At 39.5% G+C, this 21,284-nt stretch overlaps 1 protein-coding gene across 3 annotated transcripts; it reads right to left on the bottom strand.

The window, feature by feature from the left end:
- Positions 1-6,865: 6,865 nt before the first annotated feature.
- hhipl1 (HHIP-like 1) lies at positions 6,866-20,547 on the bottom strand. Of its 3 annotated transcripts, none has more exons than XM_031752490.2 (9): positions 20,208-20,547; positions 18,587-19,233; positions 18,245-18,388; positions 17,488-17,816; positions 16,336-16,462; positions 14,278-14,423; positions 14,081-14,162; positions 8,144-8,226; positions 6,866-8,038 (listed from the first exon to the last, which is right to left on the bottom strand). In XM_031752490.2, exons 1-9 carry the CDS (start codon positions 20,493-20,495, stop codon positions 7,470-7,472), a joined length of 2,415 nt encoding a protein of 804 aa, XP_031608350.2. In that variant the 5' UTR covers positions 20,496-20,547; the 3' UTR covers positions 6,866-7,469. The 3 variants fall into 3 exon arrangements, 1 of the variants encoding a protein (XP_031608350.2); XR_005609439.1 differs by having other exon boundaries at positions 7,975-8,038; positions 8,144-9,449; XR_004200226.2 differs by lacking the exon at positions 6,866-8,038 and adding an exon at positions 9,323-9,449 and having other exon boundaries at positions 8,183-8,226.
- Positions 20,548-21,284: the final 737 nt, after the last annotated feature.

Raw genomic sequence — 21,284 nt, 5'->3', positions numbered from 1 at the left:
AGGGGGTGAATAAATTGTCCTATCTGCCCAGCCATAGCTGGACTGGCCATCGGGCATACCGGGCATTTGCCCGGTGGGCCGATGGTGATTTTTCGTTTTTATTGGCCGATGGGGTTTTTTTTTTTTTTCGTTTTTTCCCGTAACGGTATAGACACTGAAAGGTGGTGGATTGGCCAGATGCTGGGAGATGTGTAAAAATAACTCAATTGTTTGGTGGTGGCTATGGGGGAGCTTCCACAGATTCAGTAACATTAGCAAGTGGTGGAGGCCAGCAGATGCAACACGCTGGCAGGTGGATGACAGAAAGGCAGGAGGAGCAGAGACCCGAGGCGGTGAACTGAACTTCAGGTAAGAAGTTATGACCTGCAGTCTATCTGGGTCAGATATAAACCAAGTTTAGGTGGAGTTTATTTTCGTTATGCTGACTTTTTACAGTCAGTTACAATAACTCGTACTGCGTGCTAGGTAGCATGACGGAGTTTATATACTGCTGGGCGGGTGCTGTGATATTATTGATGTTGAACTTGTTTTATCTTATTTATAAGGTTTGTTGTTAGAGTTTCCAACCGTCCAGTAAAAAACGGAATCGTCTCGTATTCAGAGAAAATATTGCGCGTTTCGTATTGAGGTGAAAAGGAACAGTTTGTCCTGGACTTCAGCTACAATGAAAAAAACACAAAGCTGGAGTTACTCTGTGTCTTTGCTGCACAGCTGCTGCTTCTTCTTTCATTCTCTCCCCCTCCCTCTCCTGTTTCTACTTCAATCATGAAACTGATCAATGATCAGCTGATCAGCTTTTCTCTCTTGTTTATTTATCGCCCACTTTGCGCCAGTAAGAGGAAACCAGCGGATGTCGCGCTAAACAACAGCAGCACGTTTAAGCTTGATCAGCTGTTGTTAAAATTTATTTAATATTAATTTCTAGTATCAGCTGATGTTTGCTGGAGCAACAGCTGTAAAAGCTGCTGGTCATGATGGTTTGTATATCTGGTGAGAGGGAAACATGAAGATGAAACCAGGAGATGTCCTTACTGAATCATCAGAGCTGAACAGGTGATGGAGAAACAGGTTTTCCTTTTAGGTGACATGGATGAGTTGAAGGGAAGTTATGAACTGTCCTGTGTGCTGTTGTTTGTATATGTGTCTTTTTGGCTGCTGTTACAACCAAATTTCCCCTTGTGGGACAATTAAAGGATTATTCTATTCTATTCTATTCTAAATTAAGTCCTCAACATGTCTTGAAGTTCTCCAGATTCCTGGTAATGAACTAATCATTTGATTCAGGTGTGTTTACCCAGGGTGAGATCTAAAACCTGAAGAGCAACGGCCCTCAAGGCCTGGAGTTCCACGCCCATTTTAGAATATGACGCGTCAACAATAAAATTCCGCACTGATGAATTTTTATAGTTGACTTCATCGATTATGGTGACAAATTGTTCAACTGTTTTGAACAAAATGCGGTAATTTGCAAAACATGCTGTTAAACCAGGGGTGGGCAACTCCAGGCCTCGAGGGCCGGTGTCCTGCAGGTTTTAGATGTGTCCTTGACCCAACACAGCTGATTCAAATGGCTAAATGAGCTCCTCAACATGTCTTGAAGTTCTCCAGAGGCCTGGTAATGAACTAATCATTTGATTCAGCTGTGCTGACCCAGGGTGAGATCTAAAACTTGCAGGACACCGGCCCTCGAGGCCTGGAGTTGCCCACCCTTGTGTTAAACTATTGCTGCAAAAGGTAACAGCACCACAAATTTATTCCACCAGCTCAAAAGTCATCCACTGCAAAATTAAGACTGTTTTAAACTGCACAAGTCAACGTCTCCCCACACACACCAAAGAAAACGCTAAATAAAGGAGCTGTCAATCCTGTGACTGTTCTTGGTCAATCGTCTGTAATTTGAAGTCATTTACATTTTTTATTGTACTATTTTTATATCTTCTAAGCACAAATAACACCTTTTTAATTTCAGTTGTTTTATTTTGTCTCATGAATTCTTGCTTGATGTACTTTTTTGCTGCTATGATCTGTTGTTTGTTAAAGGTCTAGTGTTGACCACAGAAAGAGACTTACTGTGAAAAACCTCAGTGTGGAACTGATGGTTAAAAATTGGTTAAAATAAAACATTTTCATTCATTCGGATAATTTGTTTTCAAAATAGAAAAAAATATTGAATGGTTGATTTGAATGAGTATACCAGTGCAATTTTAGGCACTATATGCTTCAAAATAACATTTGTTTTTATAGGTTATTTAAACATATCATGATATATTGGATTAAATTCAATTTACTTTTACAGCGCCAACTCACAACAACAGTCACCTCAAGGCACTTTATATTAAAAGGTAGACCCTACCTTATATATTGTGTATCAAAATACCAAAAAATATTGCAATATTAGATTTTCCTCATATCGCCCTGCCCTACCTGGAACTCTCAACCATTTGATTTTAGACTCAAGAAGCCTGTTGGATGTTAGGTGAAACATCTTTACAAACCTAAAGACATCCAGTTATCTCTCGAGGTGTGGAAGGAACCACGAACAAAAGAAAGGGTGACTGACTTATAGCTTTTGTACTTTCATGCAGAAGTGCTTACTATCTAACATTCGTACTCTGATGGATGCGTCACAGAGCAACTTAGGGTTAGTATCTTCCCCAAGGACATTTGGCCTGCAGATGGAGACGCCAGGAATCAAACCAGCAACCTTCAGATTAGTAGATGACCTGCTCTACCTCCTGAACTACAGCCACTGAAACAACAGCTGCCAGTGAGGTTCCAGACAAACTGGTAATCCCACATTCTTTTGCTGCGGTCTCTCTCACACAAAACATTCGTCTCAGCTCTCCAATCTCCAAGGCAGAAAGATAAAGGTGAGCTGCTTTTCCTAGAAACAAGCAGTGCAAAAACATCTACCACAGAAGCCTGGCTAGACTAACTGTAGTAGTTCAATGATCCAGTGCACAAACCCAAAAGGGAGAGCGCCGGATGAGTCCTGGCCTGAAACACAGAGTGGGCTTAATACACAAATTAACAAGGAGAGAGGAGAGAGAGAGGTGTCGAGCCAGCACAGGAGGACTGAGGGACTGTGGCAATTTTTTAAATTAAGACCTTTTTAAATTACTAAAATATAAATGTCCAGGGTGAGGTCTCTAAATTATTTGTCCAAAAGTGTAATATGTGTGGTAAAATATTTACAGGTCCATTACAATTACCCTACAACAAATACACACACATTTTCATTTAGTAGTTTTTATATATTATATATTATGTTTATGATATTGTGAAATAATTATAGAACAAATATAGATACAGAGTAGGCCTATCTCTTGATTTTTTTATGACACAAGGGTTTTTTAGTGCACTAGCTTTTCTAAACTGCTACAATTAAGAATTAGAAAACACAGACACACACACACCCAAGAAAAGCAGTTCTTGTTGACTAAGATGAACAGGTATGCAGACCGAATATTTTTATAGGTTCTCTCGTGTTTTGTTCAAACAGCTGTACTTTGACAGATAGATGACCTGTGCGCGCAAGTGCCAATCAGAGCAAAACAGAAAAAGTGAGACCTGGGACGACAAGGGTAAAGTTATATCTTGTAGCAGGTAGTGAGATATAGAAACCTTTTAAAATAGTAGTGTCATTCTGCCATCTGCTGGAGAAAATATGACATCAAACCTGCATAATGGGTTATATACCCCCCCCCCCCCCCGCCCCTTATAAGTTCTTAACTATTCTTTGCATTTTTCATATTTATATGACATTAACATTTAAATCTATAACTAACTTTATAACTATATATAACTGTCATCTGTGAAACTGAATATTGCAAGCAGGTTATTTAATATTCTCCAAAAAACACACAATTTCAGTATTTTAATAACCACCACAAACAAAAATCTTATGTTTAAGATAGTCAGAGTTCTGTGTTATTTTAGAATAAGCATAATGAATGTGAATACAATAATGCACAAGTTTGGAATTACTTATGTCTACTCAGTGCGTGGCTGAAACCTTTAAATAAACCATCCCTTCAATAAATAACCTCATATTAAAAGGTAAAACACTTTGACTTGTGACACATGCATTCAACCACAATTAAAAACACAAAGTCAGTGTCTTTAGTTGACAGGTGAATCCTCAGACAGCGCTAAAATCATTACATTTCTCTGTTTCTTGGTGTTTTTATCTCTATAGCACCAATTCACAACTTCACTATATATAGAGAGAGAATAGAATAGAACACACATATATATATATATATATATATATATATATATATATATATATATACACAGTGGCTTGCAAAAGTATTCGCCCCTTGAACTTTCCCACATTTTGTCACATTACAGCCACAAACATGAATCAAAAAAGAAGTGGAACGAAAATCATACGTGATTCCAAACATTTTTTACAAATAAATAACTGAAAAGTGGGGTGTGCGTAATTATTCAGACCCCTTTGGTCTGAGTGCAGTCAGTTGCCTATAGATATTGCCTGATGAGTGCTAATGACTAAATAGAGTGCACCTGTGTGTAATCTAATGTCAGTACAAATACAGCTGCCCTGTGACGGCCTCAGAGGTTGTCTAAGAGAATATTGGGAGCAACAACACCATGAAGTCCAAAGAACACACCAGACAGGTCAGGGATAAAGTTATTGAGAAATTTAAAGCAGGCTTAGGCTACAAAAAGATTTCCCAAGCCTTGAACATCCCACGGAGCACTGTTCAAGCCATCATTCAGAAATGGAAGGAGTATGGCACAACTGTAAACCTACCAAGACAAGGCCATCCACCTAAACTCACAGGCCGAACAAGGAGAGCGCTGATCAGAAATGCAGCCAAGAGGCCCATGGTGACTCTGGACGAGCTGCAGAGATCTACAGCTCAGGTGGGGGAATCTGTCCATAGGACAACTATTAGTCGTGCACTGCACAAAGTTGGCCTTTATGGAAGAGTGGCAAGAAGAAAGCCATTGTTAACAGAAAACCATAAGAAGTCCCGTTTGCAGTTTGCCACAAGCCATGTGGGGGACACAGCAAACATGTGGAAGAAGGTGCTCTGGTCAGATGAGACCAAAATGCAAAACCCTATGTGTGGCAGAAAACTAACACTGCACATCACTCTTAACAGTTGATGGGAAGATGGATTGAGCCAAATACAGGGCAATCTTGGAAGAAAACCTCTTGGAGTCTGCAAAAGACTTGAGACTGGGGCGGAGGTTCACCTCCCAGCAGGACAACGACCCTAAACATAAAGCCAGGGCAACAATGGAATGGTTTAAAACCAAACATATCCATGTGTTAGAATGGCCCAGTCAAAGTCCAGATCTAAATCCAACCGAGAATCTGTGGCAAGATCTGAAAACTGCTGTTCACAAACGCTGTCCATCTAACCTGACTGAGCTGGAGCTGTTTTGCAAAGAAGAATGGGCAAGGATTTCAGTCTGTAGATGTGCAAAGCTGGTAGAGACATACCCTAAAAGACTGGCAGCTGTAATTGCAGCAAAAGGTGGTTCTACAAAGTATTGACTCAGGGGGCTGAATAATTACGCACACCCCACTTTGCAGTTATTTATTTGTAAAAAATGTTTGAAATCATGTATGATTTTCGTTCCACTTCTCACGTGTACACCACTTTGTATTGGTCTTTCACCTGGAATTCCAATAAAATTGATTCATGTTTGTGGCTGTAATGTGACAAAATGTGGAAAAGTTCAAGGGGGCCGAATACTTTTGCAAGCCAGTGTGTGTGTGTGTGTGTATATATGTGTGTATATATGTGTGTGTGTGTGTGTGTGTGTGTGTGTGTGTGTGTGTGTGTGTGTGTGTGTGTGTGTGTATATATATATATATATATGTGTGTATATATGTATGTATATATGTGTGTGTGTGTGTGTATGTATATATGTGTGTGTGTGTATGTATATATGTGTGTATATATGTATGTATATATGTGTGTATATATGTATGTATATGTATGTGTGTATATATGTATGTATATGTATGTGTGTATATATGTGTGTGTGTGTGTGTGTGTGTGTGTGTATATGTATGTGTGTGTGTGTGTGTGTGTGTGTGTGTGTGTGTGTGTGTGTGTGTGTGTGTGTGTGTGTGTGTGTGTGTGTGTGTATGTATGTGTGTGTGTATATGTGTATATATAGTGAGAGACAGAGAGCTGCCATGTCTTCCATCTTCAAAATGTATTACCACTCCAGGACCTTAAGCTCAGCAAAGCGCCAAATCCATCTATTCTCTGATTGGATTGTTAAATTTGTGATTGACATGACATTGACCAATAAGCTGAAAGGAAGAAAAATCTGGTCAAAATTCGTACTTGTAAATTGAAATTTCACACACAAGCGAGGGACCTTCCACGCAGAGTTTTATATGTGATGTTGGATCCGCAGATTCGTCATTTTCACCGAGTGGTCGTCTCTGTTATCCACTTTGGCAAGATTAAAGACCTCAAAAAAGGTCTCCATCTCCAGCTCATGCAATTGCATACACGTATCAATATTATCTTCATAATAGTCACAGTTTAACGTGGGCAGCTGCTGCTTAATGTAAGGTAAAGTTATCAAGATATTCTGCGCAAAATAAGCAGATGTAGCCTCTTTCTTCAGCGCAGGGCTTCTGGAGCTCAAATACGTTAAATATAGAAACACATTAAATGTCTTTTCATGAGGCTCCCATTACTGGAAAAATCTATGCCATCTCTGAAAATGACTTTGTGGAGTTCCAGAATGGAAGAAAAGCTAAAGCGAGGTAATTTATGTAAAGAACAGTGATTATGTCAGGCTTTTATCTTTGATAGTCTTTGAGATAATCATCTTCAAATATTGCATCAGATTTCACATGTAAAAGGTTTCTGGTATGCCTCTTTGCTCTAAGGCTTTTATTCAGTTCACCTTTATATTACATTAAGTAGGGACTCATTGTTTATTCCTCCCCCCCAAAAATTGAGACACAAAATATACATTCAAATTTTAATATTACACTGTAAAGTCAAACTTTTATAACCCAATAATAAAATCCAATGTATTCACTTATCAATGAAAAGTACTGAAGGAAAAACCTTATGTGTAATTAAATTGTTATACTATATCTTAATGCACTCTGACTGATACTATAAGATCCATTATTTTGAACAAAGGACTGTCTTTATTATCTTATTAAATTATAACTGTTCATTTGTCTCAGTATACACACTATCCTGCTTTAGATTATTGAAATGTATGCATTTGCTTGTGAGCTGTACTTAAAAATACTCTTAAGTAGTTATCATGTTCATTGTATTGTACTACATATAACAAAACTGTAGTTTTAGATTACATTACTGTTTATTTCTTGTTGCTGTGGGAAATAGAATAGCTGTCTGCATTGTGTTGTGATTTTTTTTAAATGGTTTTTTAAACAGGAGATTAACTCTTTCATAATTGCGCTCGACTTAATACTAGTTAAACTTTTAAACTTCTGCAACATCTGCAACATATGATGAGTTGCCACAGATCACAGCAGCATCTTCATAGTGGGCACAGTTATGTGTCCCCACACCAGCATGTCTGCAATCTAAAAGGCTGGATTCAGTGCCTACACAATGAACATCATCTAGAAGAATCCGCAAATCCTTTCCCTCACCAAACTCAGAGTTCTTAGCTGCTTTCAGAGCATGTTGGAAACCAAGCTGCCGGCAAACCACTCCAGCATTGACAAGGGTCCACAGGTCATCACACACGGTGCCCCATTCCCCATTAATGTAGATCTCTACACGTCCACGGTCATTCCTTGCATCCCCAGCCAGTCTCACTGCTCCCTTCTGGATGTGAGGTACACTTTCCAATTTGGATTTGTTCTTCCTACGCCGGTCTTTACGCCTTGAATTTTTGGTTGGTTTGGAAGTACCTCTGGCTGGTACAGGAGTAGTCAGGCTTGCTTGTAGTTTGCCTAGATGATCGCTTAGCTCTTGGCGCCACTGATAGGATTCAGTGGATTGTTGGTCAAAGTTTTCATTCGCCAGGTCAATGCCAACCAGAGCTAATGGAAGATGATGAAACAATATCGACCAAATGATATTATAAAAATGGAGACAGCTGGTTGATCATTTTAGTTTGTGTGAAGAAAATTTGTATGTGAACTCACTTTCTTGAGGAACAAACTTGATGAGATTACTTTTTACTCTCACTGGAAGAGGGTCGTAGTGGCACTGTCTTGGTGGAGCACGTCTAAAACACAATGAAAAATAACCGTTTGTTGATAGATTCTCTGTTTATTTTTATTTAACCATTGACAGTCTGTTTTTAACAGTCAAGATCCATATAATAGAACAGACACGGTGATAGAGGAGTTAGGTTCCTTTTATTGCTTCTCTTTGCTGTCCTTTAACATTTATTGTCCTTTTGGAAATTGACCATACCAAGGAATCATTGTCATCTGTGGAGACCGGCATTGCATTGACTGTTGCGGTTTAAGAGGGGTCAGCTTTAAGGGAGTCGTGAAATTTCCTCCCCATATGAACACAGCAACAATTACTAAAAACTACTCTTCCATCTATTTACTGACTTCGTTATTAATTAAGAACCTGACATTAATAACCTGAATTACTCTCCCAAATTAATAAATTTTTCTCAGTGATTCCATTCAAACTTACACCTAAATTGATTCATTTGTTAGACTTCAACATCATAAGGTTCAACTGGAAAAACAAAAAAGCCAAATTCTCTCCACTCACCAGAAAAATGTAATGGGGGTCTTGAGGCACCTAATTTTTTACTATCTAGCTAATCATATTACAATATATTATGAAGCCCACAACTCATGAAGAGAATTGGAACAAATACATTGCAATCACACCAAACTTCCAGACCTCGTCTTTATTACTGTTTCTATTAAATGCCACAACTGTTTCACAAACCTGTTGATCTCTTCCACTCTGACAGATTACAAATGTAGTCTCCCTGTAGTCTCTCTCTAGTTTGGCACAATCCACACTTTCAGATTAACAACTCTTCACATTAGCAATGGGAGCAGAAAGGAATCACACATCTCCATCAAATCTTTCAATTTAATATTCTCATGTTAGCCTCTAATCTTTTTCAAAGATTCTGATTAGACAACAAAAATGTTCTTTGTTCAAAACACAGTTAAGAAGAGAATTCCTATACTTCACAACCCCACATTTGTAAAAGAGATCTCAACTCTTTCCCCCTCTTACAACTGAACTGACAGATGTTGAGACCTGCAGCTGAAGATGAGGCACTGAAACGGTTTATATGAGAAACAGAAAAGTCCCAGGGCTGCTCAGTCACTAACTAATGTTACCGTTAGTTAATGTTAGGGTGGAGAAGCTGGACTCTTCTTCAGATCTTGTGCAGACCTGATTATGGTATGTGTGCAAAGAGCACATATTCAGCTCTGCCAAGAGCAGAGTTTCTGTCTCTCTCCACATCTGTAAGAAGAGTAACACCAAATAAAAAAAACAAAAGTGCACTTCAGCAATCCCTCATTCATTTCAGATTTAATGCAGGAAGATGCATTATTGAGATTAGTGAAAATGTTCTCACTGTATTTTTACCTTTCCATCCTCTGATACAAATGACTAGAACGTATTTTGGAGACTTGATCACAGGTCTTGATTGATAGTATGCACATGTGGGCTGTCGAGTAGCTAGGAATGCTTCAGTGACTGAATCTTACTGAATATACACTGGCTTGCAAAAGTATTCGGCCCCCTTGAACTTTTCCACATTTTGTCACATTACAGCCACAAACATGAATCAATTTTATTGGAATTCCACGTGAAAGACCAATACAAAGTGGTGTACACGTGAGAAGTGGAAGAAAAATCATACGTGATTCCAAACATTTGTTACCAATAAATAACTGAAAAGTGGGGTGTGCATAATTATTCAGCCCCCTGAGTCAATACTTTGTAGAACAAGGGCGTAGATTTGGTTTTGGCATTGGTGGGGATGGATGATTCAACCACCAAACCCTGCCCTGTTTCTTTTTTTTCCCTTTTTGTCTTTGCTTCTTGATAAAAAAGGAGAAATATACTTGCCTACATGTGCTATTCTACAGGGTGGGCCATTTATATGGATACACCGTAATAAAATGGGAATGGTTGGTGATATTAAAGTCCTGTTTGTGGCACATTAGTATATGTGAGGCGGAAAACTCCTCAAGATGGGTGGTGACCATGGTGGCCATTTAGAAGTTGGCCATCTTGGATACAACTTTTGTTTTTTCAATAGGAAGAGGGCCATGTGACACATCAAACTTATTGGTAATGTCACAAGAAAAACAATGGTGTGCTTGGTTTCAACGTAACTTTATTCTTTCATGAGTTATTTACAAGTTTCTTTGTTCACAGCCATTGACATGTTGAAGAGGTTAACACGTGAGGAGCGGATCGAAATTGTGTTGATATCTGGTGAACGCAGTAACCGGGTCATTGCAGCAGATTTCAATGCAAGACACCCTATGAGACCACCCATCTCCGATGCTACAGTCAGCAAACTGCTTGCTAAGTTTCGTGAAACTGGTTCAGTGTTGGATTTGCCAAAATGTGGACGCAAGAAAACTGTCACCAATGAAGAAACATCAGTGGCTGTCCTAGCTTCATTCAGCAAGAGCCCACAGCGTAGCACTCGCCGCATGTCACTGGAGAGTGGCATTAGTCGAACATCCCTTCGGCGGATATTAGCTACTCACAAATGGCAACCTTACAAACTCCAGCTACTGCAGCATCTCAACGAAAAAACTACTCATCTGAGATTACCAGAAAGTAAAAGATCTCTCAGCAAAATTATGCAACATTTTAGGCACACTATTGCCCCCATCAAATCAGTGAGCTGGGATTTTTTGTTCTAAACATGAACTACTGTTACAGCAACAGACATGGACTACTGGTGGCCCACACAACAACTCAATGTCCACTATGTGAAGGAGCCAAACACATGCCTTCTCCTCTGGTTAACTGAGATAAACTGCTGGCATATTGGTTTTACATGTATACTGTCCAGTCTCTCCTGGTGGACATGGCATACAGCAGCATTGTTTAATCTCATTTGAGTCATTGTTGACCTTAGCCATGTTTTTAGTCTTCTGAGAGCACTGAAGCTTCTTTCAGCCTCAGCACATGCGTTTTATCCTCAGATTAAAATTATTATTATTAAGTGCTTGATGTGCCTCACCTTTGGCCCTGGCTCTTCCCCTCTGACTGCACTAGGACATATTGCCACCTGATAAAATAACACATTGATTCGTGCTATATAAAAAGTGAGACTTGTCAATTCAGATTCTTTGTCAAATATACACTAATGAATCAATTTACATCAGCAGCCTAACAATTGTCATGATAATAAATACTAGTTAATCTATCGCACCAAATCATCAGTCAGTAACCTGTGACCTCGCCTCTTCACCTCTGTCCGAGCTACAACAAGGCAGAGCTGCCTTTGTCACCTGAGAAATAACAGTGAGACATTCCAAATACATGCAGTCACACATGTGCTTCAAATACAGTAATGAACCATCAAGTCATCATCCAATTTCACCTGTGATCTTGTATCACCATTACTCTGAGCTTTGTGTTGGTTCTTCTGTCACCTGACAAATAGGACATACATGACAATAAGAATAAAATGTGTAGCTGCTTCAGTGTTTCTGTCAATTTGTGCAGATCTTGACTCATCACTAATGTTTGTAGGGTGAGTGCATTTTTAAAACAATTTGTGCAAACTGCACTACAAGGTGGAATATTTGCAAAATCATGACTACCTCATGATATATTGTCTCAAAAATGAACCCTATGAATATGTCATTACCATTAGGATGAAATTATTGTGTCACCAACATTTTATCGTTAGACATACAATTTTAACAGCCTCTGTAAACTAATATCCTAGCTTGCTCGAGGCTGACAGTTTCAATCAAAATTAGAAATGCTACTCTGGGAGACTGAGATAACTAATAGTGCTACATGTTGTGCATTTAGTTTCCAAAACACGTTATTCATGGTTACATACAATTTTAGACTGATGTGGGCCAAAGCCTAGCATAGCCTGTAACGTTATTAAGACGGACACATTTTATGAGTTAACTTGGCTTTAGGTGACTTACAGGTTTCTTTGAAAAATACTTTCTTGTATCCAGGTTCTTCCTTTGTGCTGCCATCCTCCTCTCCTCACAGCGCAGGCTTGCCGCTGCTAAAACTAAATAGAGCTCCCTGAAAGGCACAGCCAATCACATTGGCCATATTTGTCACATCAGGTAGGACTCCAGTAGAGAATGTAATTTAACTCTTTCTGCACCGCTGGGTGAATGAGACGTTGACAGATCGTTTTTTTCTTTCTATTAGGTTTTTTTTTTTTTTTTTTTTTTTTTTTTCGAAGAGATCAAATTATTGGTGGGGACAATTCAATAATCGCTGGATATTGGTGGGGACATGTCCCTTCCGTCCATGCCAAATCTACGCCCTTGTTGTAGAACCACCTTTTGCTGCAGTTACAGCTGCCAGTCTTTTAGGGTATGTGTCTACCAGCTTTGCACATCTACAGACTGAAATCCTTGCCCATTCTTCTTTGCAAAACAGCTCCAGCTCAGTCAGATTAGATGGACAGCGTTTGTGAACAGCAGTTTTCAGATCTTGCCACAGATTCTGGATTGGATTTAGATCTGGACTTTGACTGGGCCATTCTAACACATGGATATGTTTTGTTTTAAACCATTCCATTGTTGCCCTGGCTTTATGTTTAGGGTCGTTGTCCTGCTGGAAGGTGAACCTCCGCCCCAGTCTCAAGTGTTTTGCAGACTCCAAGAGGTTTTCTTCCAAGATTGCCCTGTATTTGGCTCCACCCATCAACTCTGACCAGCTTCCCTGTCCCTGCTGAAGAGAAGCACCCCCAGAGCATGATGCTGCCACCACCATATTTGACAGTGGGGATGGTGTGTTCAGAGTGATGTGCAGTGTTAGTTTTCTGCCACACATAGCGTTTTGCATTTAGGCCAAAAAGTTCCATTTTGGTCTCATCTGACCAGAGCACCTTCTTCCACATGTTTGCTGTGTCCCCCACATGGCTTGTGGCAAACTGCAAACGGGACTTCTTATGGTTTTCTGTTAACAATGGCTTTCTTCTTGCCACTCTTCCATAAAGGCCAACTTTGTGCAGTGCACGACTAATAGTTGTCCTATGGACAGATTCCCCACCTGAGCTGTAGATCTCTGCAGCTCGTCCAGAGTCACCATGGGCCTCTTGGCTGCATTTCTGATCAGCGCTCTCCTTGTTCGGCCTGTGAGTTTAGGTGGACGGCCTTGTCTTGGTAGGTTTACAGTTGTGCCATACTCCTTCCATTTCTGAATGATGGCTTGAACAGTGCTCCGTGGGATGTTCAAGGCTTGGGAAATCTTTTTGTAGCCTAAGCCTGCTTTAAATTTCTCAGTAACTTTATCCCTGACCTGTCTGCTGTGTTCTTTGGACTTCATGGTGTTGTTGCTCCCAATATTCTCTTAGACAACCTCTGAGGCCGTCACAGAGCAGCTGTATTTGTACTGACATTAGATTACACACAGGTGCACTCTATTTAGTCATTAGCACTCATCAGGCAATATCTATGGGCAACTGACTGCACTCAGACCAAAGGGGTCTGAATAATTACGCACACCCCACTTTTCAGTTATTTATTTGTAAAAAATGTTTGGAATCACGTATGATTTTCGTTCCACTTCTCACGTGTACACCACTTTGTATTGGTCTTTCACGTGGAATTCCAATAAAATTGATTCATGTTTGTGGCTGTAATGTGACAAAATGTGGGAAAGTTCAAGGGGGCCGAATACTTTTGCAAGCCACTGTATATCTATGTACAGATGTTTGCATGAACGCGGTTTCTCTGTACCTGACAAAGTTAACTGAACAAAAATAATTGAAAGGGAAACAGTGTGCAGTGTGGTTATACCTTCTCTACAAAGATGTTTCTCCCTTTAAACAACCTGTCATTGATTCAGGTGAGTTTGTCTAAATTAATATTGATTTCATTTAAAACAAACTGAAAATAATGAGTAATTCTATCACTCACCTTGAGGGATCGATCACTTTATAAACGACTCCTGAAGGTGATGTAGCACTTGGTATTGCAGTGGACATGAAGTATAGCTCACCTGAAAGGAATAACATATTTAAAGAATATTACACAAAACATTCATTTGAACTCCTAAAACAGCTAAAAACACTACAGAAAAACAATAACTGTGAGATTGTGAGATGATTCATTACCAGATTCATCCTCAGCAAAGGAGATGATGTATTGGTGATAGTTGTTGATAAGTCCAGGAAAGGCACAGGTTAGCCCCACCCCCATACATATCTCATTGTATTTCCAGTTTCCTGTTTTTTTGTCCTCCTGCAGGCTCATCAAACGCCTGGAACATATATAAAGTCCATGATTCCTAATGTGTAGGCACTTTATGCTTTTTTGTATTTTTAATTTCACACCCCTCAGTACCAGTTACTTCTGCATTTTTAGAGTACTTCTGAATTCCTTCATATGACTATAGTACATTTGGTACAATGCACATTGGAGTGTTGGATAAGACATGAAAGTTACAGAAGACCTGATGTTAACCTCTGATATTGAGAAGGTATGGTGGTGTCAGGGACTAGAAAGAGAGACTATATTTCTCCCATGTTGGCTTCTCTTCATTGGCTCCCTGTTAAATCCAGAATCAAATTTAAAACCATCTCCTCAAGGTCTCGAATAATCAGGTCCATCATATAGTACCATTGTGGCGGAGGTGTGGTCCCTGGCGTAGCTGCAGGGGAGGGGTGGAGCGGTGAGCTCAGGGGGGTGGTACCGGGAGGCAGGCGAGCCACAGGTGGTGGCGATTGTGTCATGAGTGTCTTCCTTCTGTGTGTCTATATAGTGATGGCAGAGTCGAGCGGGAGACTGGCTGGACCGGAACGAGCTGTCACGGTGCTTTATTATTATAAATAAACACTTGATCATGAGCCAAAACGGTGTGTGTGTGTCACATACTTCACAACCATCACCCATCACCCCAATAGAGCATTTCGCTTTACTTGCAGTTCCTAGACCAGGGGTGTCCAAGTCCAGTCATCGAGGGCCAGTGTCCTGCAGGTTTTAGATGTGTCCTTCATCCAACACAGCTGATTTAAATGGCTAAATGACCCCCTCAACATGTCTTGAATTTCTCCAGAGACCTGGTAATGTAGATTCAGGTGTGTTGACCCAGCAGACCTAAAACCTGCAGGACACCGACCCTCGAGGCCTGGACTTGGACACCCCTGTCCTAGACTATTTAAAAGTAAAATGGGAGCATAGCCTTCAGCTTTAAGGCTCGTCTTCTGTGGAACCAGCCCCCAGTTTGGATTCGGGAGACAGGCAACTTTTCTACTTTTAAAATTATACTCAAGACCTTTCTTTTTGATAAAGGATATAGTTAGGTGACCTTGTTTAGGCTTTAGTTTAGGCTGCTAGGATGATGCACCCATGGTGAGTTAAGTATTTTTTCTTCACTCACCTTTTCACTCACTACACCACTCTGCATTTAATCATTAGTTATTATGAATCTCTGGCTGTTTTCCACAACTTGTGTTTTATCCTGTCTTCTTCCCATCAGCCCCCTCCAGTTGCAGCAGATGGCTGCTCCTCCTTGACCCTGGTTCTGCCGGAGGTTTCTTCCTGTTAAAATTGAGTTTTTCCTTCCCACTGTCACCAAGTGCTTGCTTAGTTGGGCTTAGTATCTTGCCCAACAACTCTTCCACACATGGAGAGAAGCAGGGACTCAAACTGGCAGATGAGCCCCTCTATTTCAGTCACATCGCTGCCATCCTATTACAATATAAAAGTATTTTTATTCCCTAAAATAGGTGGACTTTCTGAAAGTCTACAGAAAAGGTTAAGATTAGGATCTTTGAGTAAGACTTGTGAAGTTGTTCTATTGTACTAGCAAGGCTACTATTCAGCTATGAAGACTAGTCCAAAGAGGATTAGTCTTGATAAGTGAATCAATGTTGATTTTGATGGATGAACCAATACTGAAACAATGGTGACCTGAAGAAGAGAAGGCGTTTCATTTTATTTGGTGAGGAACTTGGTTCAGCAGATGATTTTTTCAAGTAGCTGTAGGAATGATATTGTGCCATTTCTGAAATCCTAGGATGCGAATGAAGTTGCATGAAACACAGCAATCGATTTTTTGGGGCAGACATAACACTGCATTAATTTCACAAATGATTGGTATTTCACTACTGTTATCAACATAAAAATAAATGTTTTAAACAATAAAATAATATCTTTCAAGTGAAGCCTACCCACTCATGAAGTCTCCAAATATATAAATGCCATTCAGGTTGGGGTATTCACAACCTCGATACACATAACCACCAGTGACTGACTTGCCCATCTTATGAGGATATGCATAAACAGGCAGGACATCATCTGTGAAAAAATGGAAAAAGGTAATTAACTGCATTATTATGGATCTCCATTATCAGAGCATCAGAACAGGATGTGCAATTTTAGCCATTTTAAATACATCTTAGTTCAACACAGGGTTGGGTTCATTCAAGTACCAACAAAAGATTTGCCATCTATATTTGACTGATAAGCTAAATTTAATTCTGAATTTTTAAGCAAATATTTATTTCATTCCTAATTAAGAATGATTTTGAATACAAACTGCCATTATTTTGAAAAATGTATGACCTGATTCAGAAGAAGAAATGTGTGGGGAAACAGTGACAATGTAACGGTGACAGTGAAAGAGTAACTGTCTCTGTTGAACAAGACATTTATGTCAACTATTCAGCAACTGTATGATGTCTTTGTTCATACAAAAACTGCAAAATATACTCATCATCCATGCTTGTTAATGCAAATTTCTAATCAGCCAGTCATGACAGTAGCTTAATGGGTTCGGCACGTAGACACAGTCAAAACAACCAGCTGAAATTCAAATCAAGCATCAGAATGAAGAAGTAATTACTTTGGATATGGCATAGTTATTGATGCCAGATAAGGCAGTTGGACTAGTTCAGAAACTATTGACAAATTCGGATTTTTCTACATAACATTGGCTAACCAAAATAAAAGAATGGAAAAAAAGTTGCCTGAAGTGACGAGTGATGATTTTGGATGGTAGGCTGGTGGCAGTGGTATAATGGTGTGGAGAATATTTCCTTGGTTCACCTTTTGCTCCTTCACACCAACTGAGCATTGTTTAACTGCCACAGGCTAATTTCTTGATGCATGCTCAATCTTCCAGGTAAGAAAACACAGAAAGTTGATTTCGCCATAAGAATTAACGCACTTCTGAGTGCAAAATGGTGACTGGTCTGAGACTAATGTAGACTGATTATGCACTTTTTAATGCAATGGATAAATTACACAGACAAATCTTTTAAAGTTCTGTTCTTCTCTATACTGTTTGCCATAACATTAATACATTGCTGTAGCATACCTACCTAATGAACTGTTGGCACAGAGTTTCTTATCGTAGCAAGAGAAGCCTTCTTTAGCTCTCCAGCCATAATTTCGACCTTTCTCGATTATATCGATTTCCTCGAACTTGTTCTGGCCTACATCCCCACAGAAGATACGCCCTTTGCCATCTTTGGTCCATGGATCACCCCGGTCCACCGAACACCTCCACATATTGCGAACACCGTAAGCATAAACCTCCGGACGTGCTCCCTGCTCATGTATAAACGGGTTATCTGGAGGAATTCTGTACAATGGACCTCTCTGGTTGTCATCCACATCAATTCGAAGTACTTTACCCAAGAGAGCTGACCTACAACATAAAAAATGTTAATCTTTCACTACATATTGATTGATAGGGTTTCAGCTCTCATTTTCCAGTTTTAAACAGCAATACCATCAGTACTTTCATCCTCTCTTCTGTTTAACAGACACACATAACAGTTCTCACTGTATATTTTTGTATAGTTGCCATGTTTATCTTTAAAACATGCAAAAAAAAAAGATTTTTTGCTGTTTTTGCAATTTCTTACTGGACATAAACTGAACATAATTTTCAACAGATTGTAATGAAGGTCATACTGTCATAACAACATGCCTATAAAGAAAGCACGTGGTAGATTTTTTTCATCTAAAATGTCAAGAAACATACAAGAACTGATTATACATTCAAATTAGCTATTGTACATTTTAATGTATACATTTTTTAAATTTTCATTTGTCTAATTATGAGCTCCTTACTTGTTCTGAGCATTCCCATATTTCCCAAATGGGTCTCCTGCCATTCCACCATCACCTGTGAAAATATACAAGTACCCATCATCTGCAAATAGCAGCTGCCCACCATTATGGTTGGATGCTGGTTCATCAATCTCCAGAATAACTCTAAAAGGAACATGTGGATACAAGAAATAAGGAATAGATTAAAACAAATTTACACAAAAAGCACAAAAGAATTGGTATAAACCATTTGTTTCTCTCTGATAATGGTCAGTATGACAAAAAGTATAAAACTGCAAAACAGTTCAGGTTTTAGAAGAAGGTGGTACTTTTTGCTATCCAAGTACAACAGTTCATACCTACCGCTCAGAGCTGTGGTCCACCTCATTCATGTCATTGGCTGATACATGGAACTCACTGATTCTGATTCTCTCATCAAAACCCACCTCCACTGAGTAATACACATACAGCTTCCCGTTGTACTTGTATTTGGGGTGAAAGGCGAGTCCAAGAAAGCCTCTCTCATCACCTTCCCATGATGACGTTAGCACAACCTGGGTAATGTTCAGAAATGGTCTCTCCAGCTTGGACCTATCTGGAAGATAGGTCCACACCAGGCCGACTTGTTCTGCCACAAAGAATCTATGTGTGCCATCATTGGCATGCACCATAGCTAATGGATTCTGGAGACCATTGGCCACTTCTTCCAGGCACAGCTGCAGACAGCCATTTGAGTTCACCTGAATGCCACCCAGGTTCTGAGTGAGTCGCTGGTTGTTAAGCAGATATGGATAACAGTAGTCCTTGTCTTGTAACTCCAGGTAATGGCAGAGACTGGTCTGATTTTCTCTGACGTTTGCTATATGTGGGTCACCAGACAAGAAAGGAATGGTGAAAGAACACTTATTCCAAAACTGAAAGCAGTATTCAGAACAGAGGCCTGGGATGGTCCTGAGCGGGGTGCTTGGATCCTCAGCATCAAAGAGGTGAGCCGCATAGGGAGAACACTCCTGAGATCAGACAGATGGAGGAAAAGAGGAGACAAGCAACACATGAAGAGACATGCAACAAGAAGGAACAGTTAGTGCCACTTGTACCGTGTAAAGTGGTCTTTAAACCTGCATTGGTCGTTTTTGTTACATTGATTACAACATGAACAAGTTAAAAATACAATTTGACATTATGTGTCCTTTATATAAATCTTGGTCCAATACTCTGTTCTCTTGGGGAACAGAGTACCTACTTGTTCTTCCATTGCCCATTCTTTCCTGCTGAGCAAAGTCTTATATAAAAGCTTCTCTTGTGAAATATTATTAGTGGTGTTAGTGAACTAAACCAGTAAAGTTGTGGGCCATAACACAAAATATTATTGAGCTTAAAAAACTAAAATGGTGACACCAGCAATTTCTTAATGTTAATAAAGTTCATTCAGTCCTAATGACTAAAGGAGATATATAGAAAAGATATATAACTTTAGTCTTGACCCATATTGATCTGCATACATAGAATGATATGTCATGGTCTGGGTAAATTTTGCAAAGAACCAGGGTTCTCCCTGTGCACTTTAACTACCTTGTATTTGGACAATTGAATACATAATGGTAAATGAATATTAATTTTAAGAATTAATAATAATATACTTCGTTAATACATACTTGCAAAGCAAGATTACTGCGGGTTATTATATTGAGATATGCCTGTAGCTGATTCGCAGCATAATTCCATGTATTTTCTATAGACTGCATTACCAGTAATGACAGAACATAAATAAACTAGATTTTCAGAAAAATCTTTGATAGCCTTTACTGTACAGCTTTCAGTGTACAGCTTTCAAAGTCGTCATGACAATTTTGTTTTTAACTAAAGACACCATATTGCTTTGTTGTTTTTCTTCTTTTGCTCTTTTTACAGGAGTTGTTTTGTTTGGCCAGTGTAATGGTAGGTCCTGGACTCAGCCAACCGACCTTTGTCCATGTGTTCCTACCTGGCAGAGCAAGTCGAAGATGAACCCGGCACAGCTGGCATATCCACTGTAGTCAAAATTATCCATAATCTGGTAGTATTTAGACATCAGCTCCTGGTCTTTCTGATAATCACAGCAGCCAAATTCCTTGTACATTATACAAAATTCCAGCTCTCTCTGCGGTCGGAAGGGCGGTTTAAAATCCAAACATTGCGGGTGTAACATCACAGGTGCAAAACATAGTGTCAAAAACGACAGAGTAGACCAGAGCCACAGATGGCTGGTGATTTTTCCACAACACCGCTCCATTACGGCCCACGCTGCATGACATGGGAGGAAAGATTTTTCGAAAGAGGCTTCCCGTGTGGACTCTGATCATTCGCATTGCTCAACGCTCTGACGTGGTGAAGCGCAAGTCTGCGTTTATTTTTGCTCGACGAGTTTTAAGCAGTTTGAATTTACAAACAAAATGTCAAAATACAGTCATTGTAGTAAATACTGCATCAGTTATGCACAACATTTTTTTTCAGTACTGACGAAGCAGTCAGTCCTCCGAATCCGACTTTGCGACTGACATTATTTCATTTTGTACATCGCGGTAATAACGCATAGAGGGGGGCTGAGAACGTATGCTTCTGAATGTAGAAAACAGAAAAAGTATGATGCGCAAACATGTTTTAAGTAGTTTGAATGAAGAGCTTTAAATTACACTGAAAGTGTAAAAAATAAACTCCTGTTTGCGTGAGAAGAAGATTTAGTTAACCTTCTTGTTGCCTTTGGTTGAACAATAAAGCCAAGATGTTTAATAGCAGAGAAAACGCCTTAAATTTTACTTTATCACCTTGAAACCCTATGTTCGTTTCCTAAGTTAAAACCAACATTAGATAAATTGAAATATCGTCTCTCTCCATATTTCCATTTAAGCTGTAAAACTTTTGGGTACAGAGATTGTCGTAGGCTCACTCTGAGCTAAAATCACAGTCAGTGAGTCAGTCAGGCAGACTACACACATGCAAACAAAAACACATTGTTGATTAATTTTGTTTATTACATCATGTTCCACCAGTTTTTGTAATTTTGGCTACAACACTTTCTCAG

The sequence above is a fragment of the Oreochromis aureus genome, linkage group 19, assembly GCF_013358895.1.
Source record: "Oreochromis aureus strain Israel breed Guangdong linkage group 19, ZZ_aureus, whole genome shotgun sequence".
Taxonomy (NCBI): Eukaryota; Metazoa; Chordata; class Actinopteri; order Cichliformes; family Cichlidae; genus Oreochromis; species Oreochromis aureus.
This window is presented reverse-complemented; position numbering and strand designations above follow the sequence as displayed.

What these genes read in the sequence shown, in the direction of transcription:
- hhipl1 (XM_031752490.2), bottom strand. Translation starts at nt 20,495, where the DNA reads ATGGAGCGGTGTTGTGGAAAAATCACCAGCCATCTGTGGCTCTGGTCT. An exon ending in TTTGGAGACTTCATGAGTGG is followed by an intron (nt 14,424 to 16,335) that starts GTAGGCTTCACT and finishes TATATGTTCCAG; the next exon opens with GCGTTTGATGAGCCTGCAGG. An exon ending in CTTTGCTGAGGATGAATCTG is followed by an intron (nt 14,163 to 14,277) that starts GTAATGAATCAT and finishes TATTCCTTTCAG; the next exon opens with GTGAGCTATACTTCATGTCC.